Raw genomic sequence first — 27,798 nt, 5'->3', positions numbered from 1 at the left:
AATTAAAATGCTTTCTTGGTGCATCACCTTGGTGCAATCACCTTTTAGTGCATTTTTTAAAACAAAAATGTTCTACATGACCCTAAAAAACACTGAAAGGAATATATGAAGAAAAGGACTAGAAGAAATAAAACATTTTAGAAATATAGACCAGGACTTGTGAACTATTATATATGTAGCATTACACTGCATGTAGCATTTTACTTGTTACTGTGACTACAGTGTTCTTTAATATATTTGGATTTCTGCATCTGAAAGTTGAGACTGTGTATTATTTCCACCTTTAAGTCAGAGGTAGGGGTGCTGCCCTTTCTCCCCTTTGATAAACACATCTAGGCCAGCTGCTGCCTCCTTGCTTGTCTGCCTGTTGTCATGCTGGAAATTGATGTGTCTTCATATTGGCAGCCGCACAAACTACTGTGTGATGACAGCCTTACATTTTACATACATAGGAAGATAGTTTACAGAGCAACCTTAACCCCCAAATCTGGTGGCTGAAGGCATTAGGCTGTAGCTTAGGTGCCTTTTTGCTGGAGAGGAACATGGCTGCTGGAGGCTCCTACTTATGTGCATGCGAGTGGTTCAGAGGGGAGGAATCTGTGGCCCTTCAAATGTTGCTGGACTACAGCTCATATCATTCCTAACCATTGGCCATGCCAACTGGGGCTGATGGGTGTTTGCATCCAACACCAGGAAGACTACTAGTCAGTGGCATAGTGTGGGGGCACCAGCGGGGCCGTTGCCCTGGGTACACATTGGGCAAACCAGGCACACACACCCCTCCCGCAGAGATCAGGTGCACGAGCGCCCACCGTCACCAGTGGGGGCTAGGGAGTGCAAAGGGTGAAGAACACTCTCCATGCCCCGCACCCTCCCGGCAGCGGCGAGGGCTGGATAAATGTGTTCCACCCACCCTGGCACATATGCACATGCAACCTCCCTGGGCGCTGGCAGACGGCGCTATGCCCCTGCTATGAGTTAGTCAGCCTTAGTGCAGATATACTGCTGGTGCTGCTTTCATTGGGAGTACTTTGCATTAGGCCGCAAAACAGGTGTGGCAGAGTCAGCCTTGGATTCGTAGCCATTCTTCCTAGAGGCTCAACCACTAGCTTGTAGCTGGCTTGGTTATATCCCTCCCAACCCATTGTCAGTGCTGTTAATTTTTCAAAATGGAGATCTGCTACGTAAAATGTCACACAGCCCCCCCCCCACCTGCCATTGCCAGCACAAGCCAGCAGGGCTTTGGAGGACCATATGCCGCTTCACTGCCCCATTTTGGCATTGCTATGCCCATGTATTTTTATTTGTTATATATTTTATTTTTCTGTTGGCCACTTTGAACATTGCTTGAAAAGCAGGACACAGATAACTTAAACAAATTTATGTAGGTGAACTTAGTCAGAAGTTTGGACAGAGAAGAAAACAACTTTCAATATGATTTCAATTCAGTTTCATCAGAACACACAGGCAATCCCACCAGGCGCATTCTGAGAGGGATTGGGCATGTTGCTAGTCCCCATCCAGTCTGGCATGATGTGTGTTGTGGTGCAACAACATCTGTAATACCTCAGGAACCGCAACTCCCCATATTAAGTGACCTAGTCTAAGCGATCATCATCTGAGGCCCTTCTTTGTGTGCCTCCTCCAGATGAGGTCCGGAGGGCACACGAGAATGGGCCTTTCCATGGTGGTTCCCAACCTGTGGCATGCTCTCCCCAGGGAGGCTCACCTGGCACCTTCATTACATATCTTTAGGCACCCAGCAAAAACATCCCTCTTCTCCCAGACCTTTGGCTAATTAGGCAATCTATGGCCTTACAACCCGAGGGAGAAGGGATTATTTTGTTTGTTACTGTGTTACACATTTTTGTGTTTCTATATAACTCAAAGTGATCTTGGGATGAAGGCTGATTTAGAAATTTAATAAATAATAATAACACCTGGAGGGCCAAGCGTTCTCCATCCCTGTTGCAGACCCTGTCACAAAGCAACGAACATAGGTCGGGGGGCAGATCCACACTGCTGCAACGACAGAACCTGGTGGCAAAGCTTGTGCAAATATGTTGTTTGATTGGGAGCAAACCTTGCCCAGTGCAATGGGGCTTGCTCCTCACAGTAAATGCAAATGCGATTGTGCTGTTGTTGCCCGCAGAGGACAGATAAGGTGATGCAGGGGCTCCAACGGGACCTCGGCTTATTATTATAGGGTCATACGCAGGGCCGGATTTAGGTTTGATGAGGCCCTAAGCTACTGAAGGTAATGGGGCCCTTCATATGTCCAGCTGTCCTTTGTCAACAACAAATTGTCGCTGTGTTTTGTGTTGAATATATGCTATATGGTAATTTATGGACCTAATAGGTATCTAAAGCCATTTGCACATAACAAAATATGTATTTTATCAAAGTAATTGATGAACTGAAATGCAACCAGTCCATGCAGAATGTAGGCACCCTATATAGAGAAATGAGCAAACCAGTGATATTTTAGGGAGCAGGCTAGCAGGCGGTGCCCATTACTTGCATCATAGGAGCCTACACAACACAAGACACTGTTGCTGTATGTTGGTTTTATTTTATTTGTTTTTTATCTTATATTTTGGAAATGTACATCCAGAGTTTGTTTTCTTTAAATTTTGGGGGTCTCCAAGAGAGTGGGGCCCTAAGCTATACAGTACAGCTTGTTTAGCTTCTACGTAAATCAGGCACTCATACGGAAACAAACGAGCACCCCTAGAAAAACAAAGGCAGTTGACAGCGGTTGAGCCAGTGCCTTGGTATCGCGCGAGGTCGGTTTCCATAGCAACGCGGGCCGAAGTAACCGTTGAGCGCGAGCCCTCCTACAGGCGGCAGAGTGGCGGCGGCGCCGTGAGCGGAGCGCGAGAGCAGAGGGAGCCTCTCTCGCCGTGAGAGCCTCCGACTCAGTTCGCTCCGCAGGAAGTGCTTGCGAGCGAGCGAGCGCGCTCCTTTTCTTTTCCCCGGAAGAAATTCCCGGTGCTCCTCGTGCGCAGGCCGGATCGGATGCTTGCTGCCGTTGCGGCTGAGGGGAGAGGAGCGGAAAACGGGCCCGGCCGTTGCCTTACCTGAGAGAAGAACTTGAAATACGGTCTGTGTCTGTGTCTTACGTTTCGAGCGGCCCCCGCTCTCCCTCCGCGGCGCCTGGACGGCGAGGGCGTCGCGAAACGGGCTCGGAAGGAAAGGCGCTTCCCTCCCTGCCCCCTCCTTCCTTGTAAGACACGGGAAACTTTTCTTCTTTGCTATTCCTTTCGAACTTCGGTACTATTTCAGTAGTTAACTTTTCCGGGTTTGTGGGCGTCACTCTTGGGAAGTGGTGGATATTTCAGTTTTATCGTCGTCGTTCTAAAAAATAAGGTAGCATCATTTCTATCACACACACACACACACAAAGGTTTGAAAGAAATTCGTGTGTCTCATCTCGGGCCAGGATATTTTATATGCCACGATTCGTCCAGATTTAAGCATTGGAAACCCATTTATTCAAATAGAAAGGGACTTAACAATATGCTTAACTTCATTATGAGGAAATCAGTGCTTAGCTTTACGTGGATCATTTTTTTTAAGTATACAGGTGAAACTCAAAAAATTAGAATATTGTGGAAAAGTTCATTTATTTCAGCAATGCAACTTAAAAGGTGAAACTAATATATGAGATAGACTCATGACATGCAAAGCGAGATATGTCAAGCCTTTATTTGTTACAATTGTGATGTTTATGGCGTACAGCTGGTAGACGGCTACGTTGACCCTGGACTCAATGAAGCACAGTGGACCAACACCAGCTGATGACATGGCTCCCCAAATCAACACAGACTGTGGAAACTTCACATTGGACTTCAAGCATCTGGCATTGTGTGCCTCCCCATTCTTCCTCCAGACACTGGGTCCTTCGTTTCCAAGTGAGATGCAAAAGCTGCTCTCATCAGAAAAGAGATTTGGGGAGCCATGTCATCAGCTGATGTTGGTCCACTGTGCTTCATTAAGTCCAGGGTCAACGTAGCCGTCTACCAGGAGATTTTGGAGCACTTCATGCTTCCTTCCGCAGACGAGCTTTATGGGGATGCTGATTTCATTTTCCAATAGGACTTTGTCACCTGCCTACACTGCCAAAAGTATCAAAACCTGGTTCAATGCCCATGGGATTACTGTGCTTGATTGGCCAGCAAACCCACCTGACCTGAACCCCATAGAGAATCTATGGGGCATTGCCAAGACAAAGATGAGAGGCATGAGACCGAGCAATGCAGAAGAGCTGAAGGCTGCTATTGAAGCTTCCTGGTCTTCCATAACACCTCAGCAGTGCCACAAGCTGATAGCATCCATGCCACGCTGCATTGAAGCAGTAATTGATGCAAAAGGGGCCCAAACCAAGTACTGAGTACATGTGCATGCTTCTACTTCTCAGAGGTCCAATATTGCTCTATTTGCAGTCCTTGTTTTGCTGATTTCATTTAATCTAATTTTCTGAGATTGTTAATTTGGGGTTTTCATCAGCTGTATGCCATAAACATCACAATTGTAACAAATAAAGGCTTGACATATCTCGCTTTGCATGTCATGAGTCTATCTCATATATTAGTTTCACCTTTTAAGTTGCATTACTGAAATAAATGAACTTTTCCACAATATTCTAATTTTTTGAGTTTTACCTGTACTCTTCTGCAAGACTCAGTGGTTCATGTACTGTATATAGTATTAATTTTATTAATGTTTGATTGTTTTTAAATGATTTTTAAATGTTTTTAGTGATTGCTTTTACAGTATCTGTTAGTAGCCTTGAGTCCCGTCAGGGAAAATGGTGGGGTATAAATAAATATGTAATGATAATAATTCATTGTGTTACTTGTTTTTGCTGTTATTCTGTGACTAGTAGCTGTAACTGCTTTTAAGTCCTATTAATTTTAGTGAAAGGCTTAAACATATTTTTAAACATTTTATGTGCACACATGAATAGAAGAAGTTCCACTATGTCTAGTGGGACTCACAAAGTTCTAAAGTTCCTCCCAGCCAGAATAGAATGTGGCAGCAGGTTTTTTTTATTTAAACCATTTATAGACTTTCTTATGTTATAAAAACAACAAGGTGGTTTGCAAAATAAAGCCAATGCAATAACATTTATAAACAGATTGCCAAAGTTCAATAGTACTGGTACTAGGGATCATTGCCCAGGGATGCTGGCATGAAGTTTTTAGCAGCTGGTATAACACCTGCACCATAGATGCCTGGCACATCTCTAAAAGTCGGTAGTTACACAGTGTGGAGCGAACCACAGAGAAATTTCTCCTTTCAGTCACCATATGGTGTACTTCCACTGGACATATTACAGCTAGAAGAGCTTCTGATGATAACTTTTGTGAGTGAGCTGGGCAGTATGGAAGGAACCAGTTCAAAGGTAATCTAGCTAGCACCAAGCTGTGCAAGACCTTGTAAGTCTATGGGAAAACCTTTGAAGTATTTGGTTGTGAGTTTAGTTGTGCCTGCTCCACGCTTGAACAGCAGTGGACCTGGACTGGGTCCCTTTTTGGGACTTGACTGGCTTAGGATTCAGTAGGGCCTTCGCCAGCCTAGGTTCATCCCAGTAGGGCCCCAGTTCAATTACTTGTGCATATTAATTCCATTTATTTGGGTGTGTAACTTAGTGTATATTTCTGCCATGTTGAATGCTACCTCCTCTTAAGTAACTGCACCTACGAGTGCTGAGTTTGGCTGTAATTTGGCATGAAGCAATATCAAATAGAAAGCTGTTGCCAAATAAAGATTTCTAGTATCCAATATACATTTTATTGGGCTATCTATTTATCAGGTTTCACAGAGGTTTATTTTTTTGTGCAAGTATCTGAATAAGCAGATAGGCTGGAATAATTAAAATAGAAGTGAAACACAACCCTGTGTTTTTGGAGTGCTATTGTCAGAGGAGCCTTATCCTTGTATTAATTTGCAAAGCCCTGAACTACTTAGGTCTAGGATACTTCAGGAATCACCTGACCCCTTCTATCCTAGCTTGATCACTGAGATAATCTGCAGGAGCATTGTTGCTCATTCCTCGAGTTGGCGAGGCTCACTTTATAACAACATGAAATAGAGCCTGTCACGTCATTGTCCCAGTATTGTGGAATGCTGTGCCAATAGACATTCAGCAGGTGCTTGCTGTTTTAACTTTTGAATGCCTCCTGAAAACATCTTCATTCTGCCAGGCCTATGAAAGAAATTAAGAATATATTTTTATACAATGGTTAATTTATACCTGTTACTAACTTTTTAATACAGGCAACTTCTCATTAATGCACATTCAATATGTGTGTGACAGCACTAACAAGCATCAGCCCAAACCCAGAAGTGACCTGAAAATGTCACAAAATAAGGCAGGGGTGGAATGGGGTGTTTGCAGGCTTTTTTCAATGGTGTACCTCAGAACGTAACCCCCACATAAATGGGGGGGGGGTTGCCTGTACGTTTTTTACTGGATGGTTTTATGTATTTTTGTTGTAAACTGCTTTAATCCTTTTAATGAAATAGTGGTCTATAAATATTTTAAAAATAAATAAAAATAAATTATCTTGAGATTATGACAAGTATCTACTTGCTTGAAATTTAGGCAGCAATCCTGTGAATGCTAATTTGGAAGTAAGTCCATCAAATTCAATGGGATCAGATGGCTCTACGTAAAAAGATGTGCTGTTTGTTACAAAAACATCTTTTAAATTGTAATACGCCTATAAATAGGGAAGAAGTAATGGCTTTGGAATCTGTACTGTTTACTGTTTCAAATACCTCAACAAGTGAATTACTTGAATTACATTTGCAGATTTGCTTAAAGACTTACAGAAGTTCTTCTAAAACATAAGCCTCTGTGCAGGCCATATATGCTACCAGAATGTCTGGAATTGAAGATGCTGCTGCTGTGCTATCTGAAGTGAACATTGGTGATTCATGCAAGCCATTAGATGAGCACAGAGAAGCCAATCCTGATGCAACCCCTAAAGATATTGTAGTCACTATTGGAGCTACCGTGCCAACTGGCTTTGAGCTAACTGCAGCGGATGAAGTACAAGAGAAGCTAGCATCAAAGTCTACAATTAGCAAGGACCGAGGGAAAATATATTTTGAAATTCCCGTAACCAGCCTTCCAAAGGTTTGCAGATTTTATTATTTGAATAATATATCCTGTTAATCTGGAAACAGCCAAATACCAGCGCAACCGCCACTGTATGTTTCGTTTTCCTGGAATGGGGAAATGTGTGATCACTGTGTGATCAATGTGTGATCACTGACACGTACAATGACCCAGAATGCAACCCTAGGGGAAAAAGGGAGTTGTTTGTATTTTATTTTGAAATAATGGTACTTTTATGCCAATCCTTACACATCTACATTCTGTCCTATGAGGCTTACTCCCAAGTAAGTAGATACAGGACTGAAGCATTTAATACCATATCACACTTAATTCTGAAGAGAGGTGCATGTGCATTATTTATGCATTTCTGCAAATAGAAACTACAAAAATGAAACAAAAAATTGTATTTAAAGTTTACAATGATATAACACAAAATGTCCTCAAGACATGAAATGCCCTCAGACACAACACATGTTTTGTTTTACATTTTTTAAGATAAAGACAGCCACTACAAATTGTTGGCCTACTGCAGAACTTAAGTGCAAGTGACAAATATCAGAAAAGGAGAATACAGCATTAAAGAAGATTGTCTCTCATTTCATTTAGGTTCACCAGTTAAGGTCCGTGGACAATTTATTTGTTGTTGTTCAAGAATTCAAAGATTATCAATTCAAGGAAACTAAGGTAGGTTCTCTCTCTCTCTCTCTCTCTCTCTCTCTCTCTCTCTCTCTCTCTCCCTCTCTCTCTCTCTCCCTCTCTCTCTCTCTCTCTCTCTCTCTCTCTCTCTCTCTCTCTCTCTCCACCTTGTATGTACCAGTATGTAAAGAGGTAGCCTAGTTAGTCTCTTGCAGCAAAAAATTGTTCATCGTTGTTTTTCTTTTTGTGTATATGTACCCACCACTTTTGCTGCCTTTTTGACACATCTGATGACATTGATATCCTATGAAAGTATTCTAAAGAACTGCAGAACATTATTTTCCTTCTGAACACACCCCATCTGTGCCACATATGAGAGTGCTTTTTAAATACAGGATAATTTCAGTACAGTGGTGCCTCGCAAGACGAAATTAATCCGTTCAGCGAGTCTCTTTGTCTTGCGGTTTTTTCGTCTTGCGAAGCACGGCAATTAGCGGCTTAGTGGCTATTAACGGCTTAGCGGCTTTAAGAAAAAGGAAACAAACTCGCAAGAACTCGCAAGACGTTTCGTCTTGCGAAGCAAGCCCATAGGGAAATTCGTCTTGCAGAACGACTCAAAAAACGGAAAACCCTTTCGTCTAGCGAGTTTTTCGTCCTGCGAGGCATTCGTCTTGCGGGGCACCACTGTAGTTGTCTATGTGATATGAAGGTGTGGCTGTTGGTGAATGGGGTTGAAAGCTTAATGACATACACGAACCATTTCACGTACCTAAACTTCCACCATGGTAGGCCCAATCTCTAATGTGCCATATCTGCAGCAGGGCAGCAGCTGCTCCAGATAAACTCAGCTACTCTTCTGAAATTTAGCAAACATAGAAAATAATAAGTTGTATTAAATGACTTTTATGGATACTTTCTCCTAATACGTTTTAGGAAGAAGCTCTGAAGGATTTAGAGGACTTGGTTAAGAAACTACCATGGACTGACCCTTTGGATGTGTGGAAGTTAAATACAAGCCTTAAGAAAAGAAAAACAAGGCGGAAAAAGGGCAATCAAACCAATGCAAAGAAAGAGAAACAAGAGGATGATGGGAGCAGGGAGCAAGCTGTTGATAAAAAACTGCACGAACCTGTGCAAAATGTTTTCGAGGCTACTGATGTCCAAGACCCAGAAAATACAGATGAAATTGTGCAACCAGGTGATGATGAACTATCTGATTCTAAAGAAGAATTGACATCCAATGGCGAAAGCAACGATGGATCAGGTGACTGCAAGAAGTGTGAAATGAAAGCTGAGACGCTGAAGTTCCGGGTAACATGCAACAGAGCTGGTGATAACCACAGCTTCAAATCAAATGAGGCGGCGAGAGATTTTGGAGGAGCTGTGCAAGATTTCTTTCAGTGGAAAGCAGACATGACAAATTTTGATGTGGAGGTGCAGCATACTTTTCTCTCCCCCGCCCCCATTAAAATATTACTATTACTGCATTAATAGTAGGGGTGGGTTAAAATATGACAGAATTTACATGTTTTAGCAATAAGCAGTAGTCTGCTTCTGACATGATAGTTCATGTGATCAAAGTTTTTGCTTATGTGTGCTATTAACTGCAATTTTAACATTATGCCCTAACCCTAAAGTGGGGTTATCTTAACAATGGCTTATTTGGAACAAGCTAGCTTCAAAATCATTATAATTAAGATTAGCCAGAGCCTATTTGTATTTGGATTAAAAGACAAGCTACAGTTAACAAAAACAACAACAACAGATGTGAAAACATCTGATCTTGCAGCTGTGTCAAATGAAGAAAGGAGAGTGGGGGAGCATTGAAGCCCAAGGCTTGCTGTGTTCTGTTCCCATCATGGAAAACCATAGCTTTTCTTTATCTTGATGTCTGAACCAGCTCAAACTAAAATGGAGATGGCTATGTTAGTATTAATTTATGTTGAGATTTCATACTAGGACCACTTGTCACATATACTGGGCAGTCTAAAATTACATCTTTTACATTAGATATAACGTAGCCTTCCCAGTTCGAGAGATTTAGGGTTGGAATGACTGACAAACAAGTGCTGACTAATGGTCTCAAGTTTGCCCAACTGCAAGATACCTCATTCTATGTTACAAGGAAACATAGTGGAGGTTGGATATAGTGTTTTCTATCTCACTTCCTTGTAATCTGCAAAAGTGGGGTGGGAAGAATAAATGTTCTAAGAATTAGTTGGATTGCTGTATATTTTAGTGGTTGGCATATGTTTTCCTAGTTTCCCCCCCACCTCAGACTCCACTTCACCTAGCAAAAATACACCAGTGGATGGTCATTGCTTTCTTTGCATTACCTCAGGCAGGGGTGGTAACTTGAATAAAATATTGTGGGGGCCCAGGGAAGCCCTGCCCCGCATAATAAATCACGTGACACAGTGCACACACACCATTTGAATGGCAGTGCCTATCAACTTCATGGGGACCCAGCCCCCTCAAATACTTTATTTTGGGGCCAAAGCCCCCACAGCTCCTAGAAGTTGGCTCCTATGACCTTAGGATTTCTAATTCCTAGAATTCCTAGCCTGGGATGTTTCAGCTGTTTGCCTTTTTCAGCTATCCTGCCATAGCTGTTGGAAGGGACAGGTAGCAAAGGATGAACTAGTTCCTGGGAGACTAAACAGGTTATGTGGGTCAGATTGTTCATCTCCCAAGTATAGGAGGACTATGGAAGATAGCCGTTTAAAGGATAAAAGTTTGGAAAATCCTACATTAGCACTTCAGTGAGGTAGTCTATTCTGTTTTTTGTCTATATATCATTGTTTACCTACAGTGAAAGGGGGAATGTCTGTGTTAAATGTAAGGGACTTTTACTCTAGGTTCTCCTCAACATCCACAATAATGAAGTGGTAGTGGGGATTGCCTTAACAGAAGAGAGTCTTCATAGAAGAAATATTACCCATTTTGGACCCACAACTCTTCGATCTACTCTAGCTTATGGTATGCTCAGGTAAGGAAACTGGAACAGTTGCAAGATCTCTTAAAACATATGTTCTCTGTTCAAACTTGTTGTGTAACTGCATGTTCTGCATATTCTGCTACTTTTAAACATCAAACAGAAGACAGCCTCAATGTACCTTACATTAGCGGGCAATTAAGTATTTATTGTGGTCAGTTCCTGAGTGTGGAACTCCTTTCCTTTAGAAATAATCCTCCTCAAATGAAATACTCCTGTGTATCTCTTCCCCTTTTTGTAAAAAAAATTAGTTTAATGTTGTTAAGGGTATTATTTTTTTTCTATTATGTCCTACAGCCTATAGGGACCATATTTATACAGTATGCTTGGGATTTTTAAGATCAGACATGTATTTGGCAGTGTCTTTTGTGTGATTCACTATTTAACACTTTGCCCTTGATTTCTGCCCAGAAATTCAAAAGAGGAAGTTGGATGTATTTTTCAAAGAAACAGCATTTTTTCATTTTTTTATGTTTGTTATAATATTTTTATATTTTGCCTTTGTCTTTATTATACAAACTTTGGTACTAATTTTGTTTAGGCTTTGTGATCTTCAGCCAGCGGACATAATAATTGATCCAATGTGTGGTACAGGTGCTATACCAATAGAGGTACTGTAGCTTTTTATCTTTTCAGTTTTAAAGTAAAGCATAAAATTCCTTACCCAGCTTGGGTTGCAACCCTATTATTAGGAAGTACGTACTGTTAAATCCAGTGGTACTAGGTTGTTCTTAGACATGCATAGGATTGCACCATGTCTACTGACAATCTGGGGCAAAGCAGTCTGATGGGCAGGGTGCAAATAATAAAATTATTATTATTATTATTTATTAGTAGCAATATCTTCAGATTTGATAGTAAACTATGAAACCGCCTAATCCCTTGAAGTCCCAGAAATGTCCTGGCATGTTAATGTATTATTGTAACACATTGTGTAGGATTTGGTGTACTGGAACATAAGGGTGACAAAACAGCCTTAAACATCTCTACATGGAAATCAGACTGGGTTCAAAGGGATTTACTCCCTTGTTTGATTAGGATTGTAGACTTTGATTCCTTATGCTATGTTGTGTAAACATTATGACCAGATAAGTTGCACATCCTCAGGATAGCATGATGTATAAACCATTTCTACTTCAACAACTATGATTAAGTATAAGTGTTTGGTCATCTTTAATGTAGTCTTGGAAATCTTTGTAGCACCCCTAGGAGATAGGCCAATATTACTGCAGTGCTGGTCCTGTATAATATCCCACTTCTCAATGTGGGAGGTATTTTCAGCAGCTGTCAGATCCAGAATTTTCTCTCTACCTGTTGTGACTCTCTGGCTTAAAGGTGTAAATGACTTTCCAGAATCTAAACAAGGTGAAAGAACAAATTGCTCTCCTCTGAGTTGGGATCACAGTGTGGAAACTTCTTCTTTGTTAGCTTGGGTTTTTGTTTAACAATCCTCCCTCCTACAAAGGGAATAATTTCTTAGCTGCCATGCAGAGACATAGAGTAAAAGTTCCAGTCTAAAGTCATTTTAGGTGGGTGGATTGCTCATCTGCTTTTTGTTTGTTTTACCCTTGGGATTTCCTTGGCACTACAGCAGAGAAAGCCCCGCCCCCTTACCTGGGGTGGTGAACTAAGGACTTCTGATAATTTGTGCCATATAATGCATTCATAGATGTTATCTCCTAGAATTAGATTTCAGATGGGTTCTTGCATTGCTGCTAAGTTTGCTGTTTCTTTCTCATTGATAGGGGGCTACTGAATGGCCTAACTGCTACCATATGGCTGGGGATAACAATCCACAGGCTGTGAAGAGAACAGCAAATAATATCGCCTCTTTACTGAAGCAAATTCAAAGTAAAGAAAGGTGGGAATTAAGTACCCAGTGGTGGTTTATGCCATATATTTGTTTTGCCGTTTGTTTGAGTAACTTTTTCATAGTCACTTAGATATTTTTAAAAAACTGTTTCCCAGTTCATTAACTTGGGCTTGTTGGTATGGTATGAAAAATTTCTTCCAAGTAATAATTCCTTAACTTATCTGGTTTTTTGTTCTTAACAGCACACCTGCAGGCAAACCTATAGATAGTATTCAGTGGGATATCTGTAGTCTACCTCTGAGGACTGGCTCTGTGGATGTCATTGTAACAGATATGCCATTTGGAAAGAGGTAAATGATGGGTGTTTTGCAGCCAAGTTTCTGATCCAGAGCCTTACAGGTACAATGAAGCTTCCAAACGAGGAAGGAATTGCTGGATTTGAGTGTAGAACTGCATTGTAGAGTTACCAAGTTGAAAACGATTGCATTTCTATAGGTCTCCATCTCTGTTCAGCTGATGGTCAACATAGCTTTGGGTCTTGATCTTTATTCCTTTTTTCTTATTTTTTTAAAAATTCTTTATTAGCTCCAATAAAGTAAATACATAAATATTTGGACAAATAGTCGTAATATTGCAACAGGCTGAAAGCAGCATAACGTTGAACATTATCATTAAGCTTATTATTCCAAAATATTATGAAGAAAACCCACAGATTAGGCTGGTTCATATGTATTCTTTTATAATAAGTTAATGTAATCATTGTTACTATAGACCAGATTTTTTTCCAAACCATGCACATAAAGTAGGAGATAAACATTTTTCCAGATTTTGGCTATAACAGCCACAGCAGTTACAAGGTTGAATAATATTTCTCAGCCATTTTCCTGGATAACATCATTCAGATACCCAAGTAACAGTATTTTAACTTCTAAAGGTATGTGATATCCCAACATACCAGAAATGTAGCCTGTACAAATTTCAAAAAAGTTTGTATTTGAGAGCAGTTTCAAAAGGTGTGTACAGTGGTACCTCGCTTTTCTAATATCTCCGTTGACGAACATTTTAGTTTTCGCCGTAAATCCGGAAGTAAATGCTTCGGTTTCCGAATACACCTCAGAGGACTTGCTGTCGGCTATTGAGTTTTCGGTTTTCGAACGTTTCAGAACTCAAACTGTCTTCTGGAACATACTACGTTTGAAAACCGAGGTACCACTGTATATACCTTTCTTTGCTCGATCCTCATCACCAGCATTTATCTGATACCCACTTATATATAAAGTGTCTTTTGTGGGGTGTTAAGTAGCACTGATAAATGGTCTTAAAATAATTATTTGGATCTGCTGAAATGCAATTCAATTGTTTCCTAGTTATTCTTTGACCTGAGTTTTGTTGCCATTTTCTCATGTATGGAACCTCATTCCAATCTAAACCAAAGGTCATAAAAAAATCTATTTGTTCTCTTCCTGGTTTCCCCATATTTATGTACCGCGTAAGAGGTTGCACCTCTGATCTGAAAGTATTGGAACAGTATGACTCTTTCCTTCCATAACTCCTGTAAACCCCTCAGTGGTCAAAATGACCCAACCCTGTAACATCTTCTTTATACACTAGTGGCCAAAATTGTGGAAACCTTTTAGAGAAAGTGTATTTCCGAGGTTTGATGGCTCATAACACCACTTTTTAATTTAGTAATACCATAACATTATATATCAGTGGAAAGATAATTTAATGAAGAATGTAATGCAACAAGGTTTGTTCAGTTATCTTTATTCTATCAAAAATTATAGCCAAATAACAAAAAAGGAGTGTTTAGAGAGCCAATCAGGTATCATCTTGTAATGAATAATCCTTCATAAAATTTATTGCATTACATTCTTCATAATCAATTTCTCTTTTGCACCTTAAGATGGGAGGAACATTCCCTGCAAATATTCCGTATTTGTTCAGGAAATCCCTTGCTTTAAGATGCTTAAAAATTGCTTATAAGGGAGGTAGAGGGTAGGAGCAAACAGATTAGTCTACCATCTACAAATCTTTTTTGAAGTTTAGCTAAATCTGAGATTATCAGGGTTCTACATAACCAACCAGATTCCAAACTGGAGACCTTATTCTTCACTTGTATCCATGCAACCCTCTACGCAATGTTCATTCAATAAATTATTAAAAGCAAGGCAGTATGAAAGGCTTGGATTCTCTCCCCACTCCGCCTCATTAATTTGAAAGGAGTTGCCGTTGATTAAATATATGGATAAACTCACTACTGTGGGCAAGAAATACTGGACAATATACTATTTATGCTTCTAAGTTTCCTTTCTGTTGCTTCTCAATTTCGCTCTAGGATAGGGTCTAAGAAAAAGAACTGGGATCTCTACCCATCCTGCCTTATGGAGATGGGCCGGATCTGCAGACCAAGGACTGGCAGAGCTGTGCTGCTGACTCAAGATAGGAAATGCTTTGCCAAGGTAGGTAGTGACTAGCTAACCCAAAGGCATTTGTTAACAGTGCCGTTTGTTCTTCACTGCTGAAGGCAGGACAATGGTATTGCTGTTATCTAGCATAAATGCTGCCAAAACTGAAAGTCAAATATTATTGTTACAGTATAGAGCAATTTGCTGCCATTTAGAAAAGACTAACTCTCTTACAGCATTATCAATTTTCATTACTCAACTGTGTAATATATATTATTCTAGATCCCAAGTTGTGCTTTTAAACTAAGGATAAAGAGCTCCCTCACCTTCAAAAAAAAAAAAAAAAGCTAAGAAGGGGGGTGGACAGAGGGAGAAACTGATTTTTCTGGTACACTATGTGACTGACAAAAAAAAAGAGTTCCAGATACGGGCTGAAGTAAGTAACGTATAGACGCATTTTCAATAGCAAGTGAAAATGGAAAAATATCTGTAACTTTCATATCTGCTTGTCAAGGGAAACTTGCCACTCGTTTGCATTTCAGGCCTTGTCAAAAATGGGACACCTATGGCGAAAGTCTCACACCATCTGGGTGAATGTTGGGGGACTCCATGCTGCTGTGTACCTTTTGAAACGCTGTGCAGAAAAAAATTAAAGAGACAAGATCATACTGGTAACATCTTGCTCAATTTACTGACCACACATGCACTCTTTCTGAGGGCTAGCTGTTTATTGTTTCCCTGTGAGTCTGAGTCACCCCATCCTTATGATATTGAGTGGAGTAAAAAAATAGGAACAAGTGAGCAAGCTTGCTGGTCCGAGGATCAGTTGTGTCATACCTAACTAGAAACTCTTGAAGGAGTTTTCAGGGCTTAAATAGAAAAGTATAGCCAATTTATTAATGAAACTAGTAACTCTTCAATGTGCCTGTGAACCTGAGTTACTGTTTCAGTTTGGGTGCAAAAGTATTTTTCGTATTCATAGAGCAAGTTATCCTGTTTCCTACTACAGGACAGCTAATTTAAGATTAAAATATTTTGCCATTGGAGAAGCACCTCCACGTTGTTTTGTTTAGTTGCCAAAAGTAGGCAACTAGTTTGTTGCTTCTGTTCATTATATGATAAGCTGTATCCCAGAATCCATTTGTTCAACAACTTCAGAGCTCAATAGTGCTGCCTGTTTTCTCACCTGCTACCTCAATTTATGCCTCAATTCACTTGTTTACTTTGATCTGCCATGTATATTGCTGAGAATGTGTACTATCAGCCTCAGCATATTTCTGTAGTCATGGTTTTGATTTGGAATAAGACTTGAAAAATGCTGTAATAGCCTTCCCCGTGTATTGCTACTGTTGGTTTTGGACACAGGATAGATTTAGATGAGAATATTTAGTGTGGTTGAATTTAACCTGATAATATAGCTAGTTATATCATCTCCTAACAAATAATATACTCAAAAGTTCCCTAACAGTAACCTATAATAATGCTTATGCACCATCCAGTGACCAAGGTTTATTACAGCTGTGTTCAAGAGATGTTGCCAGTGGGTTGTGTCCATTGTTTATATGTGTACTGAAACTGATTTGTCAAATTTTGGGAGCCTTTTCCTGTGAGCTTGAAAAGAATAGCTAAAATACTACTCTAAAATATATGTTGAATGCACTGTTCTTCAGTCTAGAAAGCATTTAGGGGGATGAAACATAATATTATACATGCTTGAAATTTTTAATTCAGATTTTGAGCTAAATGTTTAGGAGGGCGAGAGGAATTAATGCTTGTGAGATAAGAGATGAGCTACATGCAGCTGTAAAAGGCTATGAATGAAGTTCTTTCATGAGAAATAAAGCACCAGCACTGTTCCAATTACTGTAAAAAGGTAGCTCTTTCTTTCCTATCTATGGGGGTTTCTTTGGTGTTTCTCACTGTTGTTGTAGGATTTGAATTTTGATGTTATAATTTTACCTCTGTGTAATAAAGTTTTTACCAGAGCTATCTGCTTTTTGTTCTGCTGCTCACTTGGGTCACATAAAATGAGGTTAGTAGTTTATTTTCAGGAAACTATATTTAATAATTTCTTAAGCCGCAAAGATTATCAGTGGAAGTCTATCATCTATTCATCCATATTTATGACTAGCTCAAGTGACCCTTGAGTCTAAGGCCCAAGCCTGCAATATTTTAAACATAATGATACAATTGTTGAAACCTCAAGTTAAAAATAAATAAAAACCCTGCTTCTCCCCCCCCCCCCCGGGAAAAAACTAACTCGTACATTAAAACCAGCATAAAAAATCTGAAGCATTCATTTTTTAAAGGCGGAATTTGAAACATCTCATTAAAATATATTACTGTCAGTTCTGGTGAGTGTTCAAAATTCCCCAGGCGCGTTTTACGACTGGCGCAGGTCCGATTGTGACCACATGGAGAATTCTGGGTACCAGGTTGGTGACTGATATCTACATGCTGGCCCCTCCAGCTTTCTTAAGCAGGTAAGCAGAAGAGTTTATTTACTGCATTTATATCCCAACTTTTTCTCCAAAGAGGACATGGTTCACCCCCCCCTTCTCAGTCAGTCCCTACAACAACCCTGTGAGGTAGGTTAAGAGGCTGTGACTGATCAAGGTCATCCTGTGAGCTTCATGACTAAGCGAGGATTTAAACCCTGATCTCACAGGTCGTAGTCCGACGCTATAACCAGTATACCACACTAGCTTCCTAGAGTACTTCTGCTATTGGACAGCTATATAAATAAATATGGGGAAAACAAAATGTCACTTAGAGAAGGATCTGAAATATTTTCCTTGGAACTCAGATTTGTTTTATTCTGGACTGTTTTACTTGATGCTTTAATGTGTTGTAAACTGCTTTGAGATTTTTTCTTTATAATGCAGTATAGAAATGAAAATGATAATAATAAACCCCACTGTTGATAAGGCACCTGGACATCCCATTGTGGCGACCATAACCTATGTTTAAGGTGCCATTTGACAATTAGCTTATATATCTGAGCTTCTAACATGGGTTCTGGTAGACTTCTGTAAGTATAACGGTGACAGCCACGGTGTAACCACTACAGTGGTACCTTGATTTTCAAACAGTTTAGTTCTCAAACTACTTGGAACCTGAACACTTCAAATCCGGAAATGAGTGTTCTGGTTTTCGAACTTTTTTTGGAAGCCGAACGTGCTCCGATTTGAGTGCACACTTCGGTTTTGAGCGAGCGGCTTGGCCCCAGCAGTGACTGCCGCTACTTCCTTCCCTTCCCTTCCCTTCCCTTCCCTTCCCTTCCCTTCCCTTCCCTCCCCTCCCCTCCCCTTCCCTCCCCTCTGCTGGGAAGCGCCTCTTTTCGGTACAAAGTGGAGTTGGACGGCTCTTCGGAATGTAAGTGACTCCAGAGTAGGGAGACTTGGAAGTTGGTAACTCTTCTGCAGCACACAGAGAGATTGGGGGGGGGGGGAGCATGTGGTCAGTGAGTGCCGCATTCCCGAGCGGGGGATCAGGGTGGTTGCACAGGCTCCAGCCCACCCAGCTCAGCGTCAGGTGGCTAGGAGCACAACTGAGCAGCCTCTGCCTCCTCTCCACGCTTTGTTGCTGCTGCTGCTGCGTCCCGGTGCTGCCATGCCAAGGACACGCAGGCAGTCATGCTGCCCAAAGTGGAGACGGAAGCCCTGGGACTTGCCCGAGCGAATGGGGAACGTGAACAGATGCCAGAAAACATGCAGGCGGAAGGGCTGGCGTGGGTGGGGGGGAGAGAACTTTCGCCTCACTTTCCTTCCCCCCCACTTAAACCGCCGCCCCCCTGCCTCGTCCCTTCAGTGGAAATGGGTAGATGATTGCCAGTTTTCAATGCTGGGTAGTAGATTGCATTTTATGGATCAATGGTCTCATTAGATTCATGTTAAATTGCTGTTTTAGGGGTTGTTTTTAATTGGAACGGATTAATCCATTTTGCATTGCTTTCTATAGGAAAGCACACCTTGGTTTTGGAATGCTTTGGTTTTGGAACAGACTTCCAGAACAGATTAAGTTTGAGAACCAAGGTACCATCTTAGCTGCCAGGTGGGGAGATGCTTTTCCCAGCCAGCAGGGGAAAGTTGGGCAAAAAAATTTTTAAGGTGCTGGAACGGAGGTCCGGAGAATTCCAGCTGAAGAAAAGCACTGCTGCTCCCTGTAATCCTGTTAGAAGAAGCACTTCAGCTTCCAGTTCCTGGTTCCTGGGAAATGGGCATGAGCAAGCTGCAGGTTCCTCATCCCTGTTCTAAAAAGCAGGTGTCTTCCCCCAATGATCCTGGAAACTGCAGTTTGTTAGGGGCTCTGGGAATAGCTCCCATTAGCAGAGATCCGTGGAGTCCTAGGAACTCAGTGATGAGGAGGAACCAGGAAGGTAGGAGGAGCTCAGATTCCAGGTTCTTGAATTGGGGAGGGACCCTCTGCGTTGGAAATGGAAAACCGTTGGGTGTTGAGTGTCCCAGGATTGGGGCTGGGAGAACACCCTACAAGTTGAGTGTCAACAGAGAACGGGAGAAGAACCTTCCTGCATGAGAGTGGGCCAAGCTTTCTTTGGGAGCAATGTCAGGGCAGGGGCACTGGGCATCCATTCCCCACGTCTGCCAGGAGGATACAAAGTCCTCCTTCCTTCACAGGGCCACGCTTCAAGAGAATGGTCTCCGTCGCCAGCACCCAAGCTGTTGGAGAAGAGCGAGACTCCATCATCCGTGGCATTCCAGTCTTTCCTTTCTGGATTGTAAAGCCCTTCCAAGTCGCTGGAGGAATCCATGCTGCTCAGTGCCTTGCATGTCTTCTGGGATGTCACACGTGCTGTCTGAATGTGCCAGTCCCTGACAAGAGAAGAAGGGCATCACTGGCATATGTTAAAACTCAATAAAGAAATTGGAGGAACTGGTTGCTTTCGATATGCCAAAGATTAAATAATATATTGTGATCAAGATTGTTAAAAAGAAAAATTAACAAGCAGTTTTCTTGCCTTCTCTGCCTGCTGCTGGGAGCTCTGCTTAAGAAGGCTGAAGCCAGCTGGTTCTCATCAGCAATTTCTCCTTGGAGTCTTTGAAGCTGCAGGTGAAGTCTCTCCCCCTTCTCCCACTTGAGACTGCTGTTCAGCAGGGGAAGCTGATTCCTGCCCCATGGCACTACCCCCCTCCCCAAGGTGCACCTCCACCTGCCGGATGGGTGCCGCCTTTCAGGGAGCACGACAGTGGAAGTGCTGGACCAACCAGACGTTGGGAGAGCATGGACATGCAAGGCATCTTCCCATGAGGATTTTCCATTAAGTCCATGTCCATTAAAAAGGCCGTAGCCCCCCAATTTCTATCATCATCTTTGGCGATCACACGTAGCCGAGTAAGATTGTCTTCCATGAACACGATCTTAACAGTGAGTCCATAATGGACTGTGGAGGCCAATTCTGGGTCCACACATCCTTCCACAGTGGGGACATTGGTTTCCTGGCGGGAGTCAACCACAGTGAGGGTTTGTCGAATGTGCCTTCATCTTAGTATGCTTCTCCCTGGTTTCGAGCGTCGAAAGTCCATGACACCTTTGGTAAAGGCTGTTCTCCAATTGGAGTGCTCGCAGGCCAGCCTTTCCCGACTGTTTATACTACATTTCTTTAAACCTATTTCGTTGACCACCAGCATTACATTTTTAAGTTGCTTGGGAATACAATAATCAGGTATAGCCCAGGTCTGTAAGCCAGCTTTCCAAGTAATTGGAGGGGGTGGTGTGAGGCATCTGGGCCTCAGCAGTACAAGCCAAGCCCTAGCTCCATGGATCTCTTAAATTGACGGAATTCTGTTCCCGGGCAGCTGGCAGAGCCCCTCTTGTCAGGGAACGGCCACATGCCCTGGGCAATGGCGACACGACTACAGTGGTACCTCAGGTTATAGACACTTCAGGTTACAGACTCTGCTAACCCAGAAATAGTACCTCGGGTTAAGAACTTTGCTTCAGGATGAGAACAGAAATCGTGCGGTGGCGGCAGTAGCAGCGGGAGGCCCCATTACCTAAAGTGGTGCTTCAGGTTAAGAACAGTTTCATGTTAAGAATGGACCTCCAAAACTAATCAAGTTCTTAACCCGAGGTACCACTGTATTGATCCTAAGCTGAATAGCTGACCTGCTCAGCTTCAGGTCCTCCACCAAGTACCCCCCCTTGTAGAACCCACCGCTCTCAACTGCCCCCCCCCGCAACATTCAAACTCCTTTTCCAAGCCTCCTCCAATCTTCTCTCACCACCAGAATTCCACCCTCTCCCCCCTTCCTCCCTGCTTGACATTCCCTTTGGAATTCTAATATCACCTCAATTATCCTCTTACACAATTTTTAAAAAATAGATTTAGGGGGGATCCCACTAAACCCTGGAAATTGAGAAATGGTAGAGTTTGGGATTATTTGGGTTTTCAAGGGAAGCTGCAAGGGCCATTAAGAAACAATTCAAGGCCCCTGAAAGACTAACTCGAAATGAAAGAGAAGTCCTTCTGCCTTGCCCTGCAGTGTGAACAGAGACAAGGGATCTGGAAGGGGGCCAGGATTGCTGGGTGTGAGGTGGCAGGAAAAGAGAGGCTTTGAGCAAGGGGTGCTGAGGAGGAGGAGAGTCTGTAATCCAACTTGGGAAGGCTGGCTGCCCTGCTGTGGGGAACAAGTCCCTCTTGAAAGGACCCTGCTGTACTCTTTCCTAAAGCTACAACAGTCTCAGTTCTCCAAAGGTGAGAGCCTGGAACCCTTTGGGCTCTTGCCACCACTCAGCAGAGAGAGGGGAGGCACCCAACTTTTGGAGCAATACTTTCTACATCCTGCTCTGTCAAGTCATCCTATTAGATGCACATAAGCTTCCCGTTTCTGCTTCCTAGGAAATTGGGGGAAGTGAGCTGCAGGTTCTCCTCCCTGTTCTAAAAAGCAAGTGTCTTCCCCCAAACAATCTCAGGAATTGTAGTTTGTCAGGGGTTCTGGGAATTGTAGTTCTGTGAGAGGGAAGCTACAATGCCCAGGATCATTTGGCGGACGGCATGTGCTTTAAATGCTCATTGGATGCATTTTTAATCCTAGGATCATAGAATTGTAGAGTTTGGAGAGACCCAGAGCATGGGTTACTATAGCAAGGCTGGCTTCATCCAAGATTGACCATAGCTGGCATAATGACTGGAGCTGAAAATAGGCACTACTTGCCATGGATGACATATCGGGCTTCCAGTGATGATGTTGAATCAAGGAGCACTCCCAGGTTACAAATAATAAATCAGGTGGGAGTGCAATTGAAAGTTACAGAAATGAAGTTCCTCAAACATCCCTACCTTTCCTGAACAATTTTTCAACCAAGTAACTTCCTAAAGCTAATATATGCCCTGACAAATGGCATTTGCTGCAATGGCACTTTGGAGAGTGGTGAATTTTGGTAGTGAAGTAAGCAGGGGTATTCTGATAAACAACAGACAAATAGAGTTCAAGGAAAATCACCTTTATTTCATAAGTTATGGTCCCCAGTCCAGGCGGACTGAGGCAAAGTATGCAGCTCAGTCCAGGCTTTTATAGCCTGTAGTCACTCTCCCTCCTTCCTCACAGAGTAATCGTGGAAAACTCTTGTTGGTCAAAAGACAAGCCGTATATGATGTGGGAAGTCCCAATTGGTCAAAAATAAGCCGTCTATGACGTAAGAGCAATTAAAACAACCATTCTGATATGATTTATGACACAAGAGGCACATGCTGCAAGTACACAGTGCCAGTTTTCTCACATGGCTTCCATCATTCCTTTTTAGATCCTTTGCCAAGATTCTCGCTTGTTCAAGTGGTCAGGTGGGCTTAGTTCACTCACAGTTCATTCCTCACATGTTTCTAGCCTGGGTCTGCATAACCTTTGCATGAACTTTTTACCTTAAAGTGAACTGTAAGCTACATCAGAGGGAATGTTTCTCGTTTTACATCCCCGTTTTTATAGGCTTGGGGATCATTTGCACTCAAATTGGTGGTTCAAAATAAATTCTGATCGACATCACCTACAGTAGGAAAATAGATCAGGGAAAGAGTCTAATCTTCTTTCCCCATATATTAAAATCTCGATACAGATTACAATGATCTCTGCTGTTGTTATTTTTAAAGGAAAAATAAAGAGCGGTAGTCTCGTAATCTGGGGAACCGGGTTCGCGTCTCCGCTCCTCCACATGCAGCTGCTGGGTGACCTTGGGCCAGTCACACTTCTATGAAGTCTCTCAGCCCCACTCACCTCACAGAGTGTTTGTTGTGGGGGAGGAAGGGAAAGGAGAATGTTAGCCGCTTTGAGACTCCTTAAAGGGAGTGAAAGGCGGGATATCAAATCCAAACTCTCTTCTTCGTATGTTCTGGATCTTCGTAAACCAGTCTTCTGTGTCATCCAATTCCCACCAAGTAGTGAATTTTTTTCTGTTCAGGTTTTTGACTTGTGGCAAAATTCTTCTAATTTATCAGGGGCAATACTTACTGTTACGCCTATGTCATGGGATCAATTACCATTTGGTACCTAGTCATTTGTACTTGCCCCAAGTCAATGACTAAGTTAGGATAGATGGTCATCCTATGTTCCGACATTTAAAGTGCAACCGTCTGCATATATAAGGTAAAGGGACCCTGGACCATTAGGTCCAGTTGTGGCCTACTCTGGGGTTGCGGCGCTCATCTCACTTTATTGGCCAAGGGAGCCGGCATTTGTCCGCAGAAAGCTTCCGGGTCATGTGGCCAGCATGATTAAGCCGCATCTGGCGAACAAGAGGAGCGCATGGAAATGCCTTTTACCTTCTCGCCGGAGCGGTACCTATTTATCTACTTGCACTTTGATGTGCTTTCAAACTGCTAGGTTGGCAGGGGCAGGGACCGAGCACCGGGCGCCCACCCTGTCACGGGGATTCAAACCGCTGACCTTCTGATCAGCAGGTCCTAGGCTCTGTGGTTTAACCCACAGCGCCACCTGTGTACTCAGATGTAAATTCCTTTACCTCCCACATAAGCATACCCAGAATTCCAGCCTGAATTCAGGGGATTTCCTTTGTTGTGAATTCAGATCTCAGCACACTGTTTGCTTATGCAAGTTTCATTAATTTCAATAAATCGTGAAACTAAAGTCCTTTACAAATCAAACTCTGTTTTGAAGCCAAAAAAGCAAATAAAAATATATTTTAGCAAAAAAGCAACCACTAACACAGTATGATGCTCTGTAAAGCAAGCAAAGAATGACTGCATTTGGATGCCTTTTAAAATCTATACAGAAGATTTGACTGAAATGAGAAAGCAAATAGCATGTCACTTACAATTGGATATAGATTAATTTCCAGAAGCACCCCTGTACACAGATGGGACAAACTGATTAATTTATACCAATTATACATATGAATCACCAACCAAACTTCAGTGCTAAAAACAGGTTTTAAAGTTGGCACCTCCCACCCACATACCTCATTGCTAATAGCATCCAGATAAATTCATTCTATTTCCATACAAACAGGATCCCTTCATTTCTTCATTGCCAAGCTTACTGCTGTTAATACAGACTTTGGAGGCAACTTCCTCATTTACTGCAGAACTGCCAGGCTATGTTCACTTTTTACCCTGTAAAAATGTGCAGGCATCCGCATGACATAGCCATCATAATGTTCTGCTCCAACATCTTCCCTAATCAGACTCAGGAAATACGACATTTAATTTTTAAAAAAACACCCACAGCAACCCACAATAGCTGGTTTCCACATGTGTAGATGACCCATCACATTTCCTTCTGTGTATCTCCCTGCTCCCTCTAGGAATCAACTCTGGGCAATTAGCATTACTTTTCCAAATAACATTGCTTTTAAAGATTTTTAGAACATGCGAATAGCCCTGCTGGATCAGGCCAGTGGCCCATCCACTCCAGCATCCTGTTCTCACAGTGGCCAACAAGATGCCAATGGAAAGTCTGTAAGCAGGACCTGAGCACATCAGCACTCTCCCTATCTTGAAATTAGGGACGGGGGCATGATTGGGAATGGATAAAGGGGCAGCATGGTCCCAATGAAAATTCAACCCACCTCATCATTTGAGCCTGTGGGAAACGGGGCAGATCATATGGATTTGGAAGAACAGCCGCTAATCCACTTCTAGTTTAAAGAAGAACAATGACTGGGTGCTACTAAATCATCCACTTCTGGAAACACCAAGAGAGACCTCTGTAGCAGAACAAGGAAGTGCTATGTTACAACAGCAGGAAATTCTGCTAAATTTAGGCCTGAAGCTATGAAAATGTTAAGTAAATTGAAAATTAACATCTTGGAATTACCCTACCTTTTGAGATATATTTGCCCCACTATCAATAAAGGCTAAAGAACTGCACCCATGTTTCACAGAGAATAATGCACACACACAAAAAGCCTGCAGCAAGATTCTGAACTAATACTGTCTGGTCTTGGCGACATATAGGGTACTAAGACCCCATGATGCATAGGATTGCACTGTAAAAGAGATACTTTAACCCAACCCTTCTCCAAACAGCCTGCTTATACATTCTGATTTGTTTGCACAACCGTTATATTCTACTGTATTAATGGAAAAATCCGAGGGCTCCCTTGGACAAAAACAGACACCAACCAGGATAACTTGGAGCAAAACAGCAGCCTGTAGGCTTGGCCTTTATTGATCTGTTGCAACAGGGTGCTCCCCTCACTTGCAGGAGAGAGGAAGTGTAGCACCCTGCTTGTGGTTAACGCTTAGCTGGAATGAAATATTCAACGCAGCAATAGAGAAATTAAAATAATAATTTATTTGTCAGACAAATAAATGAGAGGCACAGTGGTATATGGTTACCAAGCTCTGGCCTGGCCTCCTGCCATTATGGCCAGCACTTATATTCCCTCAGCCCAGCTCCCTTGCTCCTCCTTTGGCTGCCTCTGTCCAATCAGCCTGGTTGAAATTCCTATTGGCTGCCTGCTATATCCAATCCTAAAAGATACACCCATATCCTCCTGTCCTTATATGGAACACAAAGAGCTATATATTGTTACATCTATAAATGACAAATAAGTAGTAATATATCTTACATGTGTCTCAACAAGGAATCTTAATTACCAGCTCACCTCTTGCCCTCCTTGCCCTATTGCCTTCTAAAACAAATGGTTAATCTTAAATTTTTATCTTAAACATATGTCAAGGATCTTGAGTTCACATCAACATTGAAAGATCTCCTTCATTTGAAGGTTTCTAAACAAATGCCTGACAACTATATATCAGGAGTGCTCGCTGGCGTCTCCTGTCTGGCAGGTGGGCTAGGCTGGTGGCTGACTTAATTTCAGGATAAATACAACTCTTACAACTATATGAAATAAGAATCTAGCATTTCTTAAATCCTTTGCATAATTACATTTAAGCCAATATATTTAATACATAACATAGGTAGCCTTTTAAAAGGAATAAGGCCTTTGTAAAGTAAAAAAAGGAACTCAGTAAAAAACAGCTTCAAAAGAAGCCTCTTCAGTTTACACACCCCCCTTCAGCCAGCTGCTTTTCCCATTAGCTCTTCCCAACATTTATTGCCCTTTAACTCTCTCAGTTTAAGAAAGAAACAGCTTTAGAAAAGACTTCCCAAAAATGCTCTCTTTCTGCCAGCTAGATGCTTCTCCATTGCTCTTGGCCTTTTTAACCTTAGGAAGAAGATCTGGCTCATTTTACTGGGAGGCACATTGGTATTATTTTACTATTTACTCATTCCTAATTATGTTTATCTCTGCTTTTTTTATCTTCTGTAACATGTAGGGTCAGTGTCGCTCTCAGCCTGTAATTCCCCCTTTTACGACTTTGAGAATTGTTTTCTGCTATAAATCAAGGGGCCCCTTGTCTAGGAGGAAAACATTGCCAAGGTTCTCTAAGCAGCTGGTCTTCTGCCTGGCATGAAACATTTGAAAATCTTTAAGCTCTCTCTTTAATATACAAGCCCTGATCAAACATTAATAAAATGCAGGCTTATGATTAGATGCCTCAGAAGGACCCAGAAAAATGGTGTGCCAGGCCTTATAAAGACTTTTGAAATTGCCACCTTGTAGATCAAGACCACCCCCAGAAGCATCATACATACATCACAGAAAGGAGGGGTTGAGGGAGGAGTTGTGGTGGTAACCTGAGTGTCCTGTCACCTGGCTGGTTCCCCCTTTCCCCCTCCCCATGAGTACTTTCCAGGTGACAGAGGGGAGTTTGCAGTTTCCTGCCCCCAGAGGGAAGAGCTGATTATTGTCCTTTGTTCCAGTCTGTGCTGAATCCACTCCCATATGAAAGTTCTTTGTGAACTTGGTGGTCTTCTGTCTAGGACTATCAGGGTTGGCATAGCAACTGGGCAGGGCTCCTGTGTATGTGCTGGTATGCTCAAGGGATTATGGCTGCCCTGTATCAAACCCCCATTTTGTAGTCCTTTCTTCATGGAGTAAAATAAAAGTGGAACAGTGCAAATCCAATGTATGGTTGATTTTCTATAAATTTATAGAGAAAGCGTAGCATATGTAGTGTGTGTGAAGTTTGTACAAACTGAATGATTGGGGGGGGGGGTTCCTGCGACAACTGTTAAATTGCACATCCATGTTGATCTGCTTGTGCAGAGAATATACAACTCCCCATCCTATGATTGTTACTTCCCACTTTATAGTGCATTTTATGTCACTTTTCTTACTGCAAAAAGCCCATTTTTAATTTCCAAAAAGCTTTATCAGAACAGGGGACAATAAGCAAATGCCTGACATAAATAGAACATCAATGTGTGGATGTACAAGGAAGACTAAACCTTTACTGTAGTGTAGTGGATACAATAAAGGTTTCTCCAGTCCATCA

The 27,798-nt window shown here is 42.1% G+C and overlaps 1 protein-coding gene across 5 annotated transcripts; it reads left to right on the top strand.

Moving 5' to 3' along the window:
- Positions 1 to 2,846: 2,846 nt before the first annotated feature.
- Positions 2,847 to 16,970, top strand: THUMPD3 (THUMP domain 3 tRNA guanosine methyltransferase). Of its 5 annotated transcripts, none has more exons than XM_028719313.2 (10): positions 2,847 to 3,103; positions 6,841 to 7,147; positions 7,736 to 7,813; positions 8,699 to 9,199; positions 10,624 to 10,754; positions 11,302 to 11,371; positions 12,506 to 12,621; positions 12,816 to 12,923; positions 14,912 to 15,035; positions 15,524 to 16,970. In XM_028719313.2, exons 2-10 carry the CDS (start codon positions 6,890 to 6,892, stop codon positions 15,632 to 15,634), a joined length of 1,497 nt encoding a protein of 498 aa, XP_028575146.2. In that variant the 5' UTR covers positions 2,847 to 3,103; positions 6,841 to 6,889; the 3' UTR covers positions 15,635 to 16,970. The 5 variants fall into 5 exon arrangements, with proteins under 5 accessions (XP_028575146.2, XP_077781125.1, XP_028575145.2 ...); XM_077924999.1 differs by having other exon boundaries at positions 6,821 to 7,147; XM_028719312.2 differs by having other exon boundaries at positions 2,847 to 3,226.
- The last annotated feature ends 10,828 nt before the right edge of the window (positions 16,971 to 27,798 follow it).

This window comes from Podarcis muralis, chromosome 2 (genome assembly GCF_964188315.1).
Source record: "Podarcis muralis chromosome 2, rPodMur119.hap1.1, whole genome shotgun sequence".
NCBI lineage: Eukaryota > Metazoa > Chordata > Lepidosauria > Squamata > Lacertidae > Podarcis > Podarcis muralis.
This window is presented reverse-complemented; position numbering and strand designations above follow the sequence as displayed.

Bases quoted from the DNA above. Each gene is read 5' to 3' on its own strand.
- THUMPD3 (XM_028719313.2), top strand. From the start codon at position 6,890: ATGTCTGGAATTGAAGATGCTGCTGCTGTGCTATCTGAAGTGAACATT. The intron at 9,200-10,623 runs GTGCAGCATACT...CTTTTACTCTAG, and splicing joins TGACAAATTTTGATGTGGAG to GTTCTCCTCAACATCCACAA. The intron at 11,372-12,505 runs GTACTGTAGCTT...TCTCATTGATAG, and splicing joins CAGGTGCTATACCAATAGAG to GGGGCTACTGAATGGCCTAA.